Source organism: Artemia franciscana, chromosome 12 (assembly GCF_032884065.1).
Source record: "Artemia franciscana chromosome 12, ASM3288406v1, whole genome shotgun sequence".
Lineage (NCBI taxonomy): Eukaryota > Metazoa > Arthropoda > Branchiopoda > Anostraca > Artemiidae > Artemia > Artemia franciscana.
The window spans coordinates 4,820,444-4,838,885 of record NC_088874.1 but is presented as its reverse complement, the minus strand read 5'-3'; the positions used below and the strand labels follow the sequence as shown (position 1 = coordinate 4,838,885).

General features: G+C 34.4%; 1 protein-coding gene across 1 annotated transcript in view; it reads left to right on the top strand.

The window, feature by feature from the left end:
* The window catches only part of LOC136033606 (vacuole membrane protein 1-like), a 56,139-nt gene extending 44,899 nt beyond the window's left edge, over positions 1-11,240 (top strand). Inside the window, exons 7-8 of the mRNA XM_065714392.1 lie at positions 410-688; positions 10,957-11,240. Of these exons, the coding sequence (XP_065570464.1) occupies positions 410-688; positions 10,957-11,109 (432 nt within the window). The 3' untranslated portion in view covers positions 11,110-11,240. The remainder of the gene's footprint in view (positions 1-409; positions 689-10,956) is intronic.
* The last annotated feature ends 7,202 nt before the right edge of the window (positions 11,241-18,442 follow it).

Here is an 18,442-nt window from a genome sequence, read left to right as displayed (position 1 = left end):
TCATAATTAAATGATTCATATTCAATGAATATCATATTCATTTGGATTCAGGACGAAAGTATGATTCTAGAGATTAGTTTGTTTCTTAGCTATCTGAATAGTCCGTGAATATATATATGTTTATTAGCTATCTGAGTAGTCTGTTGATATAGATGTTTACTGATGGGGAGGGGCAATAATACAAAGCCGTTACTGCAATATTTTATTTTAGTCTTTACCTAAAATCTAACCAAGGGTCCTGTTTTACGGGAGGCATAAAAAAAGCTATGGCATGGATTGTTTATTAGAACTAGAGAAAAATATTTTGCCCCCCTACTCTAAATACCAGAACGGTGGCTTTTAGCTTGAAAAGTCTCACGTCTGTCAAGTGCTTGTAGGTTAATTTTCTTTCTTTACATTTTTTTTCCAGATTCCCAACCCGCTGTTTGATTTGGCAGGAATAACATGTGGACTCTGTCTAGTTCCCTTTTGGACGTTTTTCGGCGCTACTTTAATCGGTAAAGCTGTCATCAAAACCCATATTCAACAAGGATTTGTGATATTAGCATTCAGTGAAACTCTTATTGAAACTGCTGTCGCCCTTATTGGAAGTTTACCGTATTTTGGAGGTAAAATGCAAGAACCATTCAAAGAACTTTTGGCAAAACAGAAAGCCAAAATGCATGGAGCAACCGGAGAAGCTGTTCAGGTATGTAATTATTCCTCATATCCAAATTTCATTGTTTGTGAACAGTAAACTGTAAGTAAAATACTGTTACCATTTGGTAGATTTTATCAACATACCAATTCATTTATTGTTTGCGAACAGTAAACTGTAAGTAAAATACTGCTGCTGTTTTATAGATTTTTTCAACATACTAATTCATTTATTGTTTGCGAACAGTAAACTGTAAGTAAAATATTGTTACTGTTTTATAGATTTTGTCAACATATCAATTCATTTATTGTTTGCGGACAGTAAACTGTAAGTAAAATATTGTAGATGTTTTGTTGATTTTTTCAACGTACTAATTCATTTATTGTTTGCGAACAGTAAACTGTAAGTAAAATATTGTTGCTGTTTTTTAGATTTTGTCAACATACCAATTCGTTTATAGTTAGTAAACAGTAAAACTGTAAGTAAAATACTATTTCCATTTGGTAGATGTTGTCAACAAACCAATTCATTTATTGTTTGCGAACAGTAAACTGTAAGTAAAATACTGTTGCTGTTTTGTAGATTTTGTCAACATAACAATTCATTTATAGTTAGCGAACAGTAAAACTGTGAGTAAAATACTGTTGCTGTTTTGTAGATTTTGTCAACATATCAATTCATTTATTCTTTGTGGACAGTAAACTGTAAGTAAAATATTGTAGATGTTTTGTCGATTTTTTTTAACATACCAATTCATTTTTGTTTGCGAACAATAACCTGTAAGTAAAATACTGTTGCTGTTTTGTAGATTTTGTCAACATAGCAATTCATTTATAGTTAGCGAACAGTAAAACTGTAATTAAAATACTGTCGCCATTTGGTAGATTTTGTCAACATACCAATTCATTTGTTGTTTGCGAACGGTAAACTGTAAGTAAAATATTGTTGCTGTTTTGTAGATTTTGTCAACATACCTATTCATTTATTGTTTGCCAACAGTAAACTGTAAGTAAAATATTGTTGATGTTTTGTAGATTTTGTCAACATACCTATTCATTTATTGTTTGCCAACAGTAAACTGTAAGTAAAATATTGTTGATGTTTTGTAGATTTTGTCAACATACCTATTCATTTATTGTTTGCAAACAGTAAACTTTGAGTAATATACTGTTGATGTTTTATTGATTTTATCAATATACCAAATCATTTATTGTTTGCCAACAATAAACTGTAAGTAAAAAAACTGTTGGTGTTTTTTAGATTTTGTCAACATACCAATTTCGGAAAGCTTATGAACTCCAATCTGTATACTAGTACTACTAACAACACACTGCGGTACTAAGCCGGCTGAGGCCAACACAGTTACGCATGCTCCTCCTCCATCCCGATCTGTTCAAAGCCCCCCTCTTTAAACCTTTCCAAAAAGTTGCTATTGCCCTTAAACCGATCCTTACAATATCCTTCGAGCCCTTGAGCTTTTTGTTTAGCCTTAGATGGTTGGCCGACAAGGACAATCTTTGGAAATCTCGTATCCTTCATCCGCAGAATGTTTCCTAGCCATCGTTTCCTTCCTCTCATTATAACCATAGAAAGTGGAGTTGAACCGTATTTTTAGTACAGCTTGCTGTTAAGGAATATTAATGAGTTTTAGGTAATGAAGAAGGTGTTTTGACCAAACTTCCACACTTCCACACAAATTAGAAAATTAAGGTTTTAGAGGACCATCTCTTGAATTACTGTCTTCGTTTTTAAAAGAAAGAACTCAATATGTACAACTAGGGGATAATGTTTCTTCAGTCAGTAGTGTTAAATTTGGAGTACCTCAAGGATCTGTTCTTGGTCCCCTGTTATTTCTAATTTTTATGAATGATTTATGTAGAGCTTTTAATATGGTTTCGTATGATCTTGACATTGGATGTGACGGGGGAAAAGTAATTGTTCCCAGCTTTGCGGATGACACTCATATAACTGTGGCTGCACAAACAGGAATTCAGCTGTTGAGTCGTATTAGTTCTTGTCTGGAGTTTGTACAAAAGTGGATGAAGCTTAATAAGTTAAATTTGAATTATAGTAAATCTTGCTTTTTGTTGTATGATAGGAGCTCAAATTATTACCCTTGGATAGACAGACTTAATATTGCTGATATGAGTATTTTAAGAATAAATTGTAGAACATATCTAGGAGTATTAATTGATGAATGTCTCAGTTTTAGAGAACATATAGATTATATTAGTCTTAAACTCGCTAGGAATGTTGGCATTTTAAGAAAGTTGAAGTATATTTTCCCAAGGGATATTTTAAGAACACTGTATTATTCTTTAATTCATCCTTATCTGCTATTAAATAAAAAAAAACAAGTTTTTAATATGAAAGTAAGGAGCGACATTAAAACTTAAAACGAACAGAAATTACTCCGTATATGAAAGGGGCTTTTCCTTCTCAACGCCCCGCTCTTTACGCTAAAGTTTGACTCTTTCTCTTTACTCTACATTTTAAAACAGTAAAAACTTTAGCGTAAAGAGCTAAAATCCTTTCATATACGGAGTAATTTCTGTTCGTTTTAAGTTTTAATGTCGCTCTTTACTTTCATTTAAAAAACTTGTTTTTTTTTATTTAATTTCTGAACGTTTTTTAATCAATGCATGTTTTGATTTTGGCTCTCCGCAGAGGAATTTAGCCTGAGAATCCTGCTCGAAGAATCTAACGAGTGGCAGGTTCAATTACTCGTAGTATTTATTGACTTTCTCAAGGCCTTCGACTCGATACACCGCGAGACCATGTGGAAAATCTTAATACATTACGGGATCCCGATTAAAATTGTAAATATAATTAAAGCGCTTTACCTCGATATTAAGTGTGCAGTACAAACCGAGGGTGGCCTAACGGACTGGTTTACCGTTCAGTCGGGTGTAAGGCAGGGCTGCATTCTATCGCCACTGTTATTTGCCATAGTCATAGATTTTGTGCTTCGTGGATGTAGCTTCAGTGGGGGTCTACAATTAAACCCACTAAGAACCCTCCATGATGGTGTTTTTGCGGACGATATTGCACTCTTCGCTCACGAATCAGAAGATATACAACACAATATAAATTAACTTGAGCGTGTGGCAAATGCTGTTGGACTCTCCATAAACGCTAACAAGACTAAATCAATGTCAAATGCAGTCATTCCTGACTTAGCTGAGGGACTTTTGGTCAACAATGAGGAAATTGAAGTAGTGAGCGAGTTCAAATATCTAGGCAGCATTCTTACGCAAGATGCCAATCCTGAAAGAGAAATTTTGTGCCGAATAGCATTGGCTGGCTCTGCTTTCAATTGTCTCAGAAATGTTTGGAGAAATAGTAAATATTCCCAGAAGCTAAAACTCAGAATTTATAATAGCAATGTCCTCTCCGTCATTACATATGGTTGTGAAACTTGGAGTATCACTGCGCAACTAAGAAAACGACTATGGGCATTCGATAATAACTGCCTAAGATATATTTTGAATATACATTGGACTGAGAGAATAAGAAATGATGAGATTTATACCATAACAAATCATACCCCCATCCTTGATACCATTAGAAAGCGACGATGGATGTATTGGGGGCACGTGGTGCGAATGGGTGATGGAAGGCTACCTCATGACATATGGTGTTGGATACCCCCCGGCCTCCGCAAGTCAGGGAGACCCAAAATGACAGTTGGCAGGATGTTAGAGAAGGAGGCGAAGCTGGCGAGGTCTTCGATGGAGGAGCTTTGGTCGAAGGCTCAGGACAGGTCGTCGTGGCGAACCACTGTTGCTGCCTTATGCGCCCTCAGGCGTGGGAGGACCTAAGTCTAAGTAAGCGACATTAAAACTTAAAACGAACAGAAATTACTCCGTATATGAAAGGGGCTTTTCCTCATCAACGCCCCGCTCTTTCTGCTAAAGTTTGACTCTTTCTCTTAACCTACATTTTAAAACAGTAAAAAACTTTAGCGTAAAGAGTGGGGCGTTGAGACGGAAAAGCCCCTTTCATATACGGAGTAATTTCTGTTCGTTTTCATTTAAAAAACTTGTTTTTTTTTATTTAATTTCTGAACGTTTTTGAATCAATGCATGTTTTGATTTTGGCTCTCCGCAGAGTAATAATTGAAACAAAATTTGTATATTTATTTTTTTGGCTAAATGACTTTCTCATAATTTTGTACGAATGATTTTGAGAAAAAAAGAGCGGGGGAGGAAGCCTAGTTGCCCTCCGATTTACGGTTAATTAAAAAGGCAACTAGAACTTTGAATTTTTTACGTAACTTATAAATTAGTTTACGTAAAGAACTTTTGTATTCTCATGTTTTTATTACATATATGAGGGGGTTCGCCCCCTCGTCAGTACCTCGCTCTTTACACTAAAGCTTAAATTTTGTCCCAATTCATTAAGAATGACCCCTGAATCACAAAAGCCGCAGAATAAATAGTTGAAATTACTAAAATACTTTAGCGTAAAGAGCGATGTATTTGGAGGAGGTGAGCCCCTCATATGGGTAATAATTTCTGTTCGTTTTAAGTTTTAATACTGCTGCTTACTTCCAGCTGAAAAAAGACTTTTTCATATTTAATTTTTCATTATTTTTTTTTTAAGTAATGCTAGTAAATCCTGCGCTCCCTTCATGGAAATTTTCTTCCCCCATGACAAATTCCTCGATGGAAAGTTCCCCCAGTATATCCCCCTCTTCTCAACCCCTGCCTAAAACCAAAAAATCCTCCTGAAAACGCCTGTACACTTCCCAATAACCATTACTATATGCAAGCACTGGTCAAAGTTTTGAACTTGTAACCCCTCCCACGGGGACTGTGGGGGAGTAGGTCGTCCCCAAAGACATAGTTATAAGTTTTTTCGACTACGCTGAATAAAATGGCTATCTCAGAATTTTGATCCGTTGACTTTGGGAAAATAATTAGCGTGGAAGTGGGCCTAGGTGCCCTCCAAATTTTTTGGTCACTTAAAAAGGGCACTAGAACTTTTCATTTCCGTTAGAATGAGCCCTCTCGCAACATTCTAGGACAACTTGGTCGATACGATCACCCCTGGGAAAAAAAATTAAATAAACCCGCATCCGTGATCTGCCTTCTGGCAAAAAATATAAAATTCCACATTTTTGTAGATAGGAGCTTGAAACTTCTACAGTAGGGTTCTCTGATACGCTGAATCTGATGGTGTGATTTTCGTTAACTTTTGATGGGTAAGACTAAACTTGATGAAACTTATATATTTAAAGTCAGCATTAAAATGCGATTCTTTTGATGTAGCTATTGGTACCAAAACTCCATTTTGTAGAGTTTTGGTTACTATTGAGCCGGGTCGCTCCTTACTACAGTTCGTTACCACGAACTGTTTGATATAATCTTGGTTCGCATTCTTATCTTCCTGTTCTTCCAAACTTTGTATACTGGCAATTCGGAATCGGTAAGCAAGTCTCCATTGAAACCTAATCTGCATATTGGTTTTGCAGATATACATGATTTGGTAAGTGGAGACGCACTTTAATCGTTAACTCCTTTTTTTGCAATGGTAGGTGTTGCAAGGATTTATTTGTCCATGTCAAATAATTGTTTAGTATTATGATAATAACATTGTATTTCAGATAGTTCGTGGTAACGAACTGTAGTAAGGAGCGACCCGGGTCAATAGCAACCGAAACTCTAAAATTTTTGAACTCTAGAATTTTGATATCAATAGTTACTTCAAAAGAGTCGCATTTTAATGCGGATTTTAAATATATAAGTTTCATCAAGTTTAGTCTTATCCATCAAAAGCTACGAGCCTGAGAAAATTTGTCTTATTTTAGAAAATAGGGGGGAAACTCCCTAAAAGTGATAAAATCTTAACGAAAATCACACCATCGAATTCAGCGTATCAGAAAACCTTAATTAGAAGTTTCAAGCTCCTATCTACAAAAATGTAGAATTTTGCATTTTTTTTGCCAGAAGACACATCACGGATGCGTTTTATTTGTTTTTTTTTTCCCGAGGGGTGGTCGTATCGACTCAGTGGTCCTAGAATGTCGCGAGAGGGCTCATTCTAACGGAAATTAAAAGTTCTAGTGTCCTTTTTAATTGACCAAAAATTGTGGGCACCTAGGCCCCCTTCCACGCTCATCAAACAGTTCGTGGTAACGAACTGTAGTAAGGAGCGACCCGGCTCAATAGTAAACGAAACTCTAAAAAACGGAATTTCGATACTAAAAGATATATCAAAAGAATCGGATTTTTATGCTGATTTTAAATATATAAATTTCATCAAATTTAGTCTTTATCATCAAAAGTTACGAGCCTGAGAAAATTTGCCTGATTTTGGAAAATAGGGGGTAACACCCCATAAAAGTCATAGGATCTTAACGAAAATTACACCATCGCATTCAGCGTATCAGAGAACCCTATAGAAAAAATTCCAAGGTCCAATCTACAAAAATGTGGAATTTCGTATTTTTTGCCAGAAGACAAATCACGGGTGCATGTTTATTTGTTTTTTTGTTTGTTTTTTTTTTTTTCCCAGGGGTCATCGTATCGACCAAGTGGTCCTAGAGTGTTGCAAGAGGGCTCATTCTAACGGAAATGAAAAGTTCTAGTGCCCTTTTTAAGTGACCAAAAAAATTGGAGGGCACCTAGGCCCCCTCCCACGCTCATTTTTTTCCCAAAGTCAACGGATCAAAATTTTGAGATAGCCATTTTGTTCCGCATAGTTGAAAACCATAATAACTATGTCTTTGGGGATGACTTACCCCCCACAGTCCCTGGGGGTGGGGCTGCAAGTTACAAACTTTGACCAATGTTTACATACAGTAATGGTTACTGGGAAGTGTACCGACGTTATCAGGGGGATTTTTTTGGTTTGGGTGTGGGGTTCAGGGGAGGGGGAGGGGGCTATATGGGAGGATCTTTCCTTGGAGGAGTATTTCATGGGGGAAGAGAAATTCAATGAAAAGGGCGCAGGACTTTCTAGCATTACTATAAAAAAAACAATGAAAATATAAACATGAAAAAGTTTTTTCAATTGAAAGTAAGGAGAAGCATTAAAACTTAAAACGAACAGAGATTATTACGCATATGAAGGGTTCTAAAAATACTTTAGCAGAAAGAGCGAGGTATTTAGGAGGAGATAAATACTTCGCTCTTTATGCTAAAAATTTTTTAAATAATTTCAACTATTTATTCTACGGCCTTTCTGATTCAGGGGTCATTCTTAATGAATTGGGATAAAACGTAACGTAAGTTATGTACGTTTGTTACGTAAGTTAATTCTTAAGTTACGTTTTTTTTTACTAATAAAAACGTTCGTTAAAAATTAAAAGATCTAGTTGCCTTTTTGAGTAACCGAAAAATTGGAGGGCAACTAGACCTGCTTCCCCACCCCTTATTTCTCAAAATCGTCTGATCAAAACTAAGAGAAAGCCATTTAGCCAAAAAAAGAATTAAAACTTTCAGAAATTAAATAAAAAAAAAACAAGTTTTTTTAAATGAAAGTAAGGAGCGACATTAAAACTTAAAACGAACAGAAATTACTCCGTATATGAAAGGGGCTTTTCCTCCTCGACACCCCGCTCCTTGCGCTAAAGTTTGATTCTTTCTCGCAACTCTACTTTTTAAAACAATAAAAAACTTAGCGTAAGGAGCGGGGTGTCGAGGAGGAAAAGCCCCTTTCATATACGGAGTAATTTCTGTTCGTTTTAAGTTTTAATGTCGCTCCTTACTTTCATTTAAAAAAACTTGTTTTTTTTTATTTAATTTTTCTCCAAAGTCAACGGATCAAAATTTTGAGTTAGCCATTTTATTCACCATAGTCGAAAAACCTATTAACTCTGTCTTTGGGGCTGACTTACTCCCCCACAGTCCCCGTGGGAGGGGCCGCAAGTTATAAACTTCGACTCGTGTTTACATGTAGTAATGGTTATTGGGAAGTGTACAGACGTTTTCACAGGGATTTTTTGGTTTGGGGGGGGGGAGAGAAGTTGAAGGGGGGTTACGTGGGAGGATCTTTCCATGGAGGAATTTGTCATGGGGGAAGAGAATTTCAATGAAAGGGGCGCAGGATTTTCTAGCATTATTAAAAAATATAATGAAAAATCAATATGAAAAGTTTTTTCAACTGAAAGTAAGGAGCAGCATTAAAACTTAAAACGAACAGACATTATTACGCATATGAGGGGTTCACCTTCTTGTAATACCTCGTTCTTTACGCTAAAGTATTTTTAGTAATTTCAATCCTTTGTGAATCAGGGGTTATTCTTTAGGAATCGGGACAAAATTTAAGCTTTAGTGTAAAGAGCGAGGTATTGACGAAGGGGTGAACCCCCTCATATACGTGATAAAAACATACGAATATAGAAGTTCGCTACGTAAGTCAATTCGTAAGTTACGTATATTTTCTACTAATTAAAACGTTCGTAAAAAATTAAAAGTTCTAGTTACCTTTTAAGTAACCAAAAAAATTTGAAGAAACTAAGCATCTTCCCCCGCTACTTTTTTCTCAAAATCTTCCAATTATAACTATGAGAAAGCGATTTAGCCCCAAAAAAATAATATGCAAATTTAGTTTTAATTATTTATGTGTGGAGAGTTAAAATCAAAACATGCATTAATTCAAAAACGTTCAGAAATTAAATAAATAAAAAACAAGTTTTTTTTAACTGAAAGTAAGGAGCGACATTAAAACTAAAACCGAACAGAAATTATTCCTTTTAGTAAAGGGGTTGTCCTATCCTCAACACCTCGCTCTTTACGCTAGAGTTTTTTTTTTATGGTTTTAAAAAATAGAGTTGTGACAAAGAGTCAAACTTTAGCGTAAAAAGTGAGGTGTTGAGGAGGGGACAACTTCTTTACTATAAAGAATAATCAAAGTTTTAAAGCCGTGTACAAACAAAACTATGGGTATAACTCTAAAATAGGCTTATAAAGAATAACACCAATAATTTGCATATTTATATACTCTGGCAAATAGAGAGGTACTTTAACTGTTAACTCTTTTTCTTTAACGGTGGTCTTTGCTTCATTAGACGTAACTTATGCAGACTACTTAACCATACAGAGGTCAAACAGACCAAGTCGATTAAAATAAGATTGAAAGTAGAGAGAGTTCTATTAGAAGGGTATTAGTAACTATTAATGAACTTCTTGATGTTTTTTCCAGTATGGAGAATTCCCTTAAGTACAAATAGCACGGACTTATTGACTTAAACTCAAATTTATTTTTCCGTGGCAATTAATTGTTTTGCATGTTAATAAAAATATTGTATTTAAGCGCTTTGAAACTGTGTACAAACAAAATAATGCTAAAACGGTAAAAAACACTAAAACATGTTGCAAAACAGGTGTATGAGCAAAACACAAAATTAAATAATCTAGAGTAATTCAATAAGTAACTTTGCCCAGGATTAAAAGAAGAATGGATTACCCTTTTTTATAAGATTTGCAAATTTTAGTTGAGACTTTTCGAAGTTCGGTCCGAATCACTCTGCTACGGACAGGGAAAGGGGGCCCTAAATTATTGTCATTAGCGGATATACAAGGAGTGGACGTTGGATAACAATTCAACTTTATGGGAAGTAAAAGCTGGAGGCATAGTCGTGCCTTTCCCATTGCTTTGGGGGGGGGACGTAAGTGTTGGTGGCAATTTTTTTTATTTTATTCAGAAGTGTGGATGTCAAAACTTTTTAAGTTGGAAAAAAATTTCTGTTTGACTCCTCAATATGTAGGTCGGTAAAAAAAATGTATTCTAGCTGCAAATTTTTTTTGTCACATTCTAGTGTATTAAAGTTGTTTTTTAACCGCCGACAGCAGTAAGAACTTAAATAGTAACCAAAAGGAGGGTTTGGCTGAAAAAAATATATATAGTGTTTACTTTTTTAAGAGATAGGCTTCCTTTTAGGTATAGATTATTTATATCTTGTTCGCCATCTACCAAAAACTGCATTCCGCAAGTGGAGGTTTCATTGAAAATTGAGTTCCCACTTTTTCTAATTTTTAAGATATAATTTTTTTAGATATTAGGTTTGATATTATTAGATTTGATATATTAGATTAGATATTAGATTTAGTTTTTTAGATTATAGATTATTTTGATATTTTAGATTAGTTTTTTTTAGACAGTTTTTAAGATATTTACTGAAAAGGTTTTTCTCCACTTGACCAATTAAAGCAATCCAATTTCATTTTCACTGATATTGGTGCTTTAAAGGTAAATAAACATAATGTTTATTTAAATTTTTAAAAATGCTTTTAAACCTTTTCTAATTTATATAAACTAACTTTTTGAACGTCACTGGTTTATTTGTTGTTAATTATTTTTTTTCTTTTCAGCAAAAGTCGGTGTTGGGAATGGCGTTTGAAGGCCTCTTCATAGCAATGATCTTGTATTTTCTTGTGTCGATTATAAATTCCCTTGCTCAATCGTATGATAAAACAATACATTCAAAGAAGAACAAACGAAGATCTAGAAAACAAAAAATCTAGATATTTTCAATTAAAATTGGGCCTTTGATACGTGCTAGTGTTTTTGTGTTAGGTTTTGGTGTGACAATATAGTTGTTAAATTCTTGTAGCCAAGGATTGTCCAGCTTTAAACAAGGGTGTTTTAGATCTGATGTGTGCAACTAGAACCACCTGCAAATTGTGGTGGGATTTCAGTCTTTTTACTTTGAGACCCCTTTCATTCCATCGACAAATAATTAGTAATGTGCTTCAACAAGTCTCTTACCCGTAAGTGGTTTGAAAGTCTGTCATATTTAGGCTTATTTCGTTTTATTTATTAATGAATAAAACAAACACAATATTTACAATATACTTAATCAATGAATCAACTATTTTAACTACTATTCCTGGCTACTCAAGAAACTGTATCCGGGTTGTCATAAGGGGTGGTCCAGAACACAGGGAAAAAAACAACCCTGCCATCATTCAGTATAACAACCTACATGACTCGCCGGTTGCTTTAAATCACTCCTTTTTCACTTATGAAGCTAATTGAAGAGTTGCCCAATTATCTATTGGGTAATCCGTCGCATATAAATCCTTCATGTTGATTCACTTACAAATTAATCACATAAAACAAATGAGAATAAGGAGAATTACGGATTAGAGAATGAGAATATAATAATAATTAATGAAATTAGGTGATCTAGAATAAGAAATCCCCTAAGATTGGGAAAGTTTTTAATTTTGACGAACAACAATACCCCCCTCCTCCCCCGCCTCCCTGCACATATTCACAAATCATTTTAATTTTATCTATGAATAAATTTTTTGCCCCTCAGAAGGTCTTTGCAAAAATTTTTTTTCATGATTGGTTGCCTGTTATGAACAGGGTTAGTTTACATTGGAATGGTGCTTAAACTAAATGACCTAATACCTGAGTCATTTTATAGTTATTTCTGTCAATAAAGTAAAAGTTACGTACGCTTACAGGGCCAATTACGTGTGCCGTCGAGTTGAACATGTTCAACTCGAAATCGTAATATTTGGGATTGACGAATTAGTGTCAAGAGGTAAGGCACAATTTTTTAGATATATGAAAAATTGGGGTTTTGACAAGTATCTTTTTCTATCTGAGAAAGATCCAAAGACAGAGCATTAGTAGAGAATAGTTGCGAACAAAATAGTGTTGATACAAGCTATTCAAACAAATTACTTCAATTCAAACATTACTACAGTACTTTAATTACTACATTACTACGAATCAATTAATTTTCTGCTTTTGGAATATGTTAAAGTCAAGAAATACCTTGTCATTTGTAAAACCTGTCCTTTTTTGTTTTAAACTTGGCCTTTTTTGTATAACTATGGTGTGTCTCGGGCCTAAACTTTTCGTCTTTTTCATTATTTGTTGACGGGAACAAGGCCGCGTCATAAATTAATTTATAAGCAATTTTGTAGAATTACAAAATTACAGGAGTTTATCTTTTTTATGTTCACGATATAAATTTTTACTTTGATCTTACCAGCCCCACCTGGTGGATTAATTTTTATTAGTCGCTCGGTTCCTCACTTTCATTACTAGTTGCAGAATAATTTCTTTAATAATTTATTTAAACCAATTCCAACTTTACCCTTAAAATCAAAGTAATCAATATTTTTTATTGATTTTCCTTTGAAAATATAAGTTAATTTTCTAATCATTATTTGACGCAAAATATGGAATTTTATTACGATTGTCTGTAATTTCATGATGATTATGATGAAATACAACGGGCTAATCTGCCAGTAGTGTTGAACTCCTCCTGGGCGAATTGCATCTTAATTTTTCGCTTGCATGCGCGCTTAATTGCTAAATGGCTCTGAATCTTAGTCAATTTAATTATTGTAATTTCCGAGGTGTTATTATTATTTCTGTATGACTCGGAGGTATCTCTTCGACAAGTGCAAAGTGTAGGTTGTTGTAGCTTGTATGTCCATTTATGTTTTGTTTGGGGTGCTTATCTTGCTTATTGCTGCATTTTTGGGTGCAAATTATTTGTTGGTTTTTAATTATTGGCTAATTTATAAATTTCAATATTTGGAGCCAAGATTTTGGTTATGGATGCTAGGAGTTACTTTGAAAACAATTTCCCTTGTTGAAAACAATGTCCCTTTGCACTAAAAAAAAACGAGATCGAGTCTTAAAGCCTGCTAATGAGAATTGGGGAATATAACTTTATTTAAGTCAATAGAACTATATAACATAATTTATATAAGTAACAAATTAGTAAACAAATAGTAGTAAATTAGTTTAGTGTACACAGGGTCTGAATAAACAAATTCCGCGTCAACTCAGTTCAAACGGGACCGAATCACGCATCACATTTATATAATTCTGTGTAACTAATACATAAAAAAACAAAAAATAAAAATTCTTCCGGAGTGGGTTAAAATGGACATCACAGGTCGGATCCGGTCCTTTGAGCGGTATTTGTAGAACTGAGACTAATTTGATAAGGAGAAATAAGTTGAAATTTTCAGTAAATCATAAATACGTTGAAATGCCTATCAGTAATTATAATAGATAATTTGTTTTTCAATTGTGGGTATTTGTTGCCTTTTGAGATGCTAGAGTTGCTGATGGTGTTATTAAAAGCAAAAAATGTTAAAATATCATGGTCTTAAATGCAAACAGCCAAGAGATATTTTAAAGGAAATGCGTTTCCTTAATATTTGATTCTCGTTTGTGAGAAATATTCAATTTTTGTATTTTAAGCAATTTTTTCTTTGGGTTCTGCCCCAAGGAGCTAGCCAATAATTATAAAAAAATAAAATTCATAGAGCCTTGACATGATACACATTTCGTCGTTGTCTATGCTTACAGTGCCTTTTTTCAGTTGTCAGACTTCCACGTAATTATTTTAACTTTACGTGTTGTAAATAGACTAAAGTAAGGGCGACAACTGGGGAAGACCCTGCCCCTGAATTTATCCCTCCCTTCCTAGAATTTGAGAAGCACCCATTTGTTGGCATATTTATTTAATAAAATTGAAATGCAACAAAATTGCCCCCCCCCATGTTTTGAAAAACACATTCCCCTCCCCCCTGTATTTCTATAAATCGGCACTTTCGAACCTAATTACAGCTCAGTTCGTGATCTAAAAATGAATCATATTATAAAATTCCTATCATAGTAATTCAAATTGAACTGATTTTTCTGAGTTCCTTTTTAAAATGTTAAAATTGTTCATATTTGCGGAATTACTTTTAAAAATACTTAAAATTGTTCGGATTTGCCAAGTAAACAAGTAGTAGTAAATAAGTTTAGTGTACCCAGGGTTTAAATAAAGAAATTCCGCGCCAACTCAGTGCGAATAGGACCGAATCAGGCATCACATATATATAATTCCGTGTAGTTAATACATCAAACAATAAAAATGCCTTTGTTAAAGATTCTTCTGGGGTGGGTTGAAATGGACACCACAAGTCAGATCTGGTCCTTTGGGCGGTATTTTTAGAATCAAAATACAGCAAAATTGTCCCCTAGATTTTGAAAAAAACATCCCCCCCCCCGTGCATTTTTATAAATCGACACCCTCAAACCCAATTAAAGTTCAATTCGTAAAGATTAATTATATAATGAAATTACTATAACAGTAATTCAAATTGAACTGTATTTCTTTGAATCGCTTTTCCAAGTGTTAAAATTGTTCAGATTGAAGAGGATGAAAGTTATTGACAAAGAGTATGGAAAATTCCTAGGAGCAGAAACTGGCATTAGTGTCGAGAAGAAGAATCACCTATGCCAGCTAGCATTTGATCCAAATTGCTATACACTTGCCTTTTCAGGTACTTGAAAATGGAGGGGAGGCCAAAGATTGCAGATATTTGTTCCTAATAGGCCTACCATCTCAAAGTCACCTAATCTGCATAGCCTAACAGGATTTACAAAGCTAATCTAGCCCTTCTTTAATCACTGCATTTTGATTTAATTAATTTTGGAAAGTAAAAATTGCTGATTAATTATCAATTGTCGTCCAATTTAAATTTTAATCCTATTGTATTAAAATTAGACATATTAATTATCAGACATATCAATAGGTAAAACAACACCAGATGCTACACAATAATTAGCCCTAATAGTTTCTAATCCATATCTTCTCATTCTTCCTGGTTATTTCTTGTTCATATTTTCCCTCCCTGATTCCAACTGTTCCTCTTCTCCCACATTTTTCTCGGATTAGTTTCCGGGATTCCCCTCTTCAAAGTTACACCCAAGCATTGGGATTTCTGCCCTTACCCGGGGAAATATTTTGATTTTGTCTTTTTATCAAATGTCCTACAAGTTCTTATATACTCTTATATACCGTATAATCCTTGTCCTTGACTACGAAGAGTATTTAATATTTTTATTATTAAATATTATTATTTAATTAGCTTTAATATTATAATTATTATTAATATTATTTTTATGAGGAGAAGAGGCTGCTTTGACTTATCTAAGATGGTTTTAAGGTTACTCCCTCCCCCACTGGCAGATTGTTTGTTGTCATTTGTTTTATGACATTATTTAATTTATCCCGCCCCACCCTAGTTGACCAAGTATAAGCTGCCATTTAGTCTTAATTTATATGTTGCTGTTGTTTATTTGTTGTCCATTTTTTAATTATTTTGTTGAGAAAATCCTTGTTTTGTAGTAAATATGTATAGATTTTATCCGTCTTGAGTATGTGCATAGGTTGGATTGTGCATCGATGTATTTTGTTCAAAATGTAGCGGGGGGGGGGTGCAATTGTGTTACTTTTTCTGCCTCTTCAATGAAAATACCAAATGATGTATTTTTGTAAATCTAGGGGAAGGCAAAAGGTCTAGGTGGCAGTTGCTACGAAACGTCCAGGGAGAGGGAATTATGTAGGCTAAATTGAGTGGTGCCAGAACTTAACACTGAAAGAAGTCTTTAAGATGTCTGTTAAGATCAAATTGCCGAGTTTCTGTTTTTCTCTTTTTCCCTTTCTTCCAAGTTTTCTCTTTTTTTCTTCCAAGTTTTCTTTTTCCAAGTTTCTCTTTTTCCAATGTAATAAAAATTAATTCTAGAATTTGTCGATTTGTATCTTAGAATGGACCGAAAATTGTTGTGTTGATTTTGTTTTGAATTAACAATCATTTCATTTGCCATAGACGAGTTCAGTGCTTCTAGCAGTTCAGTTTCGGTAAATCCCCTCCCCTCATTTATTCATCATACCAGGAATTGTAAAATAACGCTTTATTGCGTAATTTAACGCTTTATAGCGTATTGTAATAACGCTTTACATTTCATGGTAAATATTCTGATTTTTTTCTCCTTTGAACATTGACTCTTAATGTTCTAATCACAAAGTTTATCCCTATTCAAATAAATTAATTATTAGTTTTTGTAACTGGCGATGACGGTTGAAAAAATTGTGATTTGATAGGAATTAATCCTTTTATGTGGCACGAATTATGTAAATGATTATGTTGCCGTCAAATAATTTGGTTGCATTGAATTGATATATGTATAAATCTGCGAGAAAGTAGTCTCCTCGAACCAAGGACGGTTATAGGATAAATATGGGGGGGCACCAACGAAACTTGGGCTCTCTCATTGGTATTTTTTGTCCTTCCATACCAGTAATCAGTGCAACTTTCGACTTTCCAGGGGGGGGGCACATGTCACTAAAATCAGACCCCGCCGGCGATTACAACCTTGTGTTTACGTCTTAATTCACCTTGTCTTTGCTGAAGTTGTAGAAAACGATATGGTTTTTCCAGTGGCTGTTTCATAAAGAAAAACGAAAATTTAGTAAGCAGTATTCATAGTAGCGTTAGGGTGAATCTCCTGCTTCATATTACTTTCTATTGTCACTAACTAATCATGCTCATTTAATTTTTCCTTCGGGTTTGAACCCATCTCCTAACTTTTGAATCGGTAAACTTCACAAATGCAACGACGATTGTGTATTCTTTGCATCCAAAAACGGATCGTAGCTAACGACCAGTCTTTTCCTTCATCCGTTATTGGTTTCATAGACTTATTCTCTGAACGGTTCAGCTAGATATATGAGTTGGACAAAACATAATTAAGTCATTTGGAATTGAAGTTTTGACCATTATTAGAGGTTGCCCAAAGAAATCTTTCAAAAAATGTTTCAACTACTCAGTTCGAATCAAGCCTCTTAGAAATGCTGCTCTTCACAGTGGGGACAAGGAATAATCAAGGATACATCAAGGGACAAGGATACATAAATTAGGGGATGCGAGGCTTTGCTCCCTCCTACCAATTCTGAAAATACTTGCTTTTGGTGTATTCATTGAAAAATACTTATTTTGGTATTTTCGTAGAAAAAAATCGAAAAACTACAGAATTGCTCGATTATTTCGATGTTTCAGTAGTTAGAACTACAAAAATTTTCGGTTTTTGGGTGAAAGGTGGGTGGAGGTAGTACATCAGGGAAAGTTTTTTTTTCTATCTGTATAACTATCTTAATTTCCCTAGCATAACGTTTTTACCCCATTTTTTATCTTCTTTTATCTTCATTTTTTATCTTTTCTTTCTTTATATTATGGCAGGTCAATAGGGTTTAAAAAATCATTTTTGGTGTGATAATTGCCTTTTTTAGATACTAGAGAGTTTTTCTATATCTGTAGATGCCATAAAGATGAGAGATAAGGGTCTTGTGACCTTTGCTACAAGTTTTTTAAGAATGCGAGGATGTATGCCGTCTGGGCCTTCAGATTTATTTGTGTTTAGCTTTTTAAGTTTTCAGTAGGTGGACTCTTCATTGAAATCTATAACTGAGAAGCCAACATTTCCTTCCTCTATTCGTGCTGCTTCACTTCTATCCTCCGATTGTCGTGTAAAAAGTGATGCAAAATGATAATTAAATAGATTGGCTTTTTCAGTGGAGTCTTTAAGATGTTAGGTCGGTTATGTCGCTTGGAACTTACACAATTCCAGAAACCTTGGGATTTTCTTTTATATTTTTGGTGACTTGTTTTTCTCTTTGAGCAGCAAAATAGCTTGTTAGTTTTCTTAGTATATTTCTTAAGCAGCTGAATTGTTTATAGTCTTCGTCGGCACGAATTGTGGCAAACTTTCTCCAAGCCTGCTGCTTTCTTTTGATTAGCAAAAGAAAACTGCTTTCTTTTCACAGTTTTAGTGAAAGGATTAGCGAAATCATTCTAATAGACACTTCACTATTTTGTCAACAGCTATCTTCTCTAATGACAATAGATGGCTTGAATCTGGCCGATATGCTCAAATACGAGCTATCAACATTCCAGTTCCCAATTCCAACATCCTCTATTCCAGTCTCATGAAGCTACGTGCCCGACTGATAAGGTTGCACTCACAGCTGATATGTAGAAGCATCAG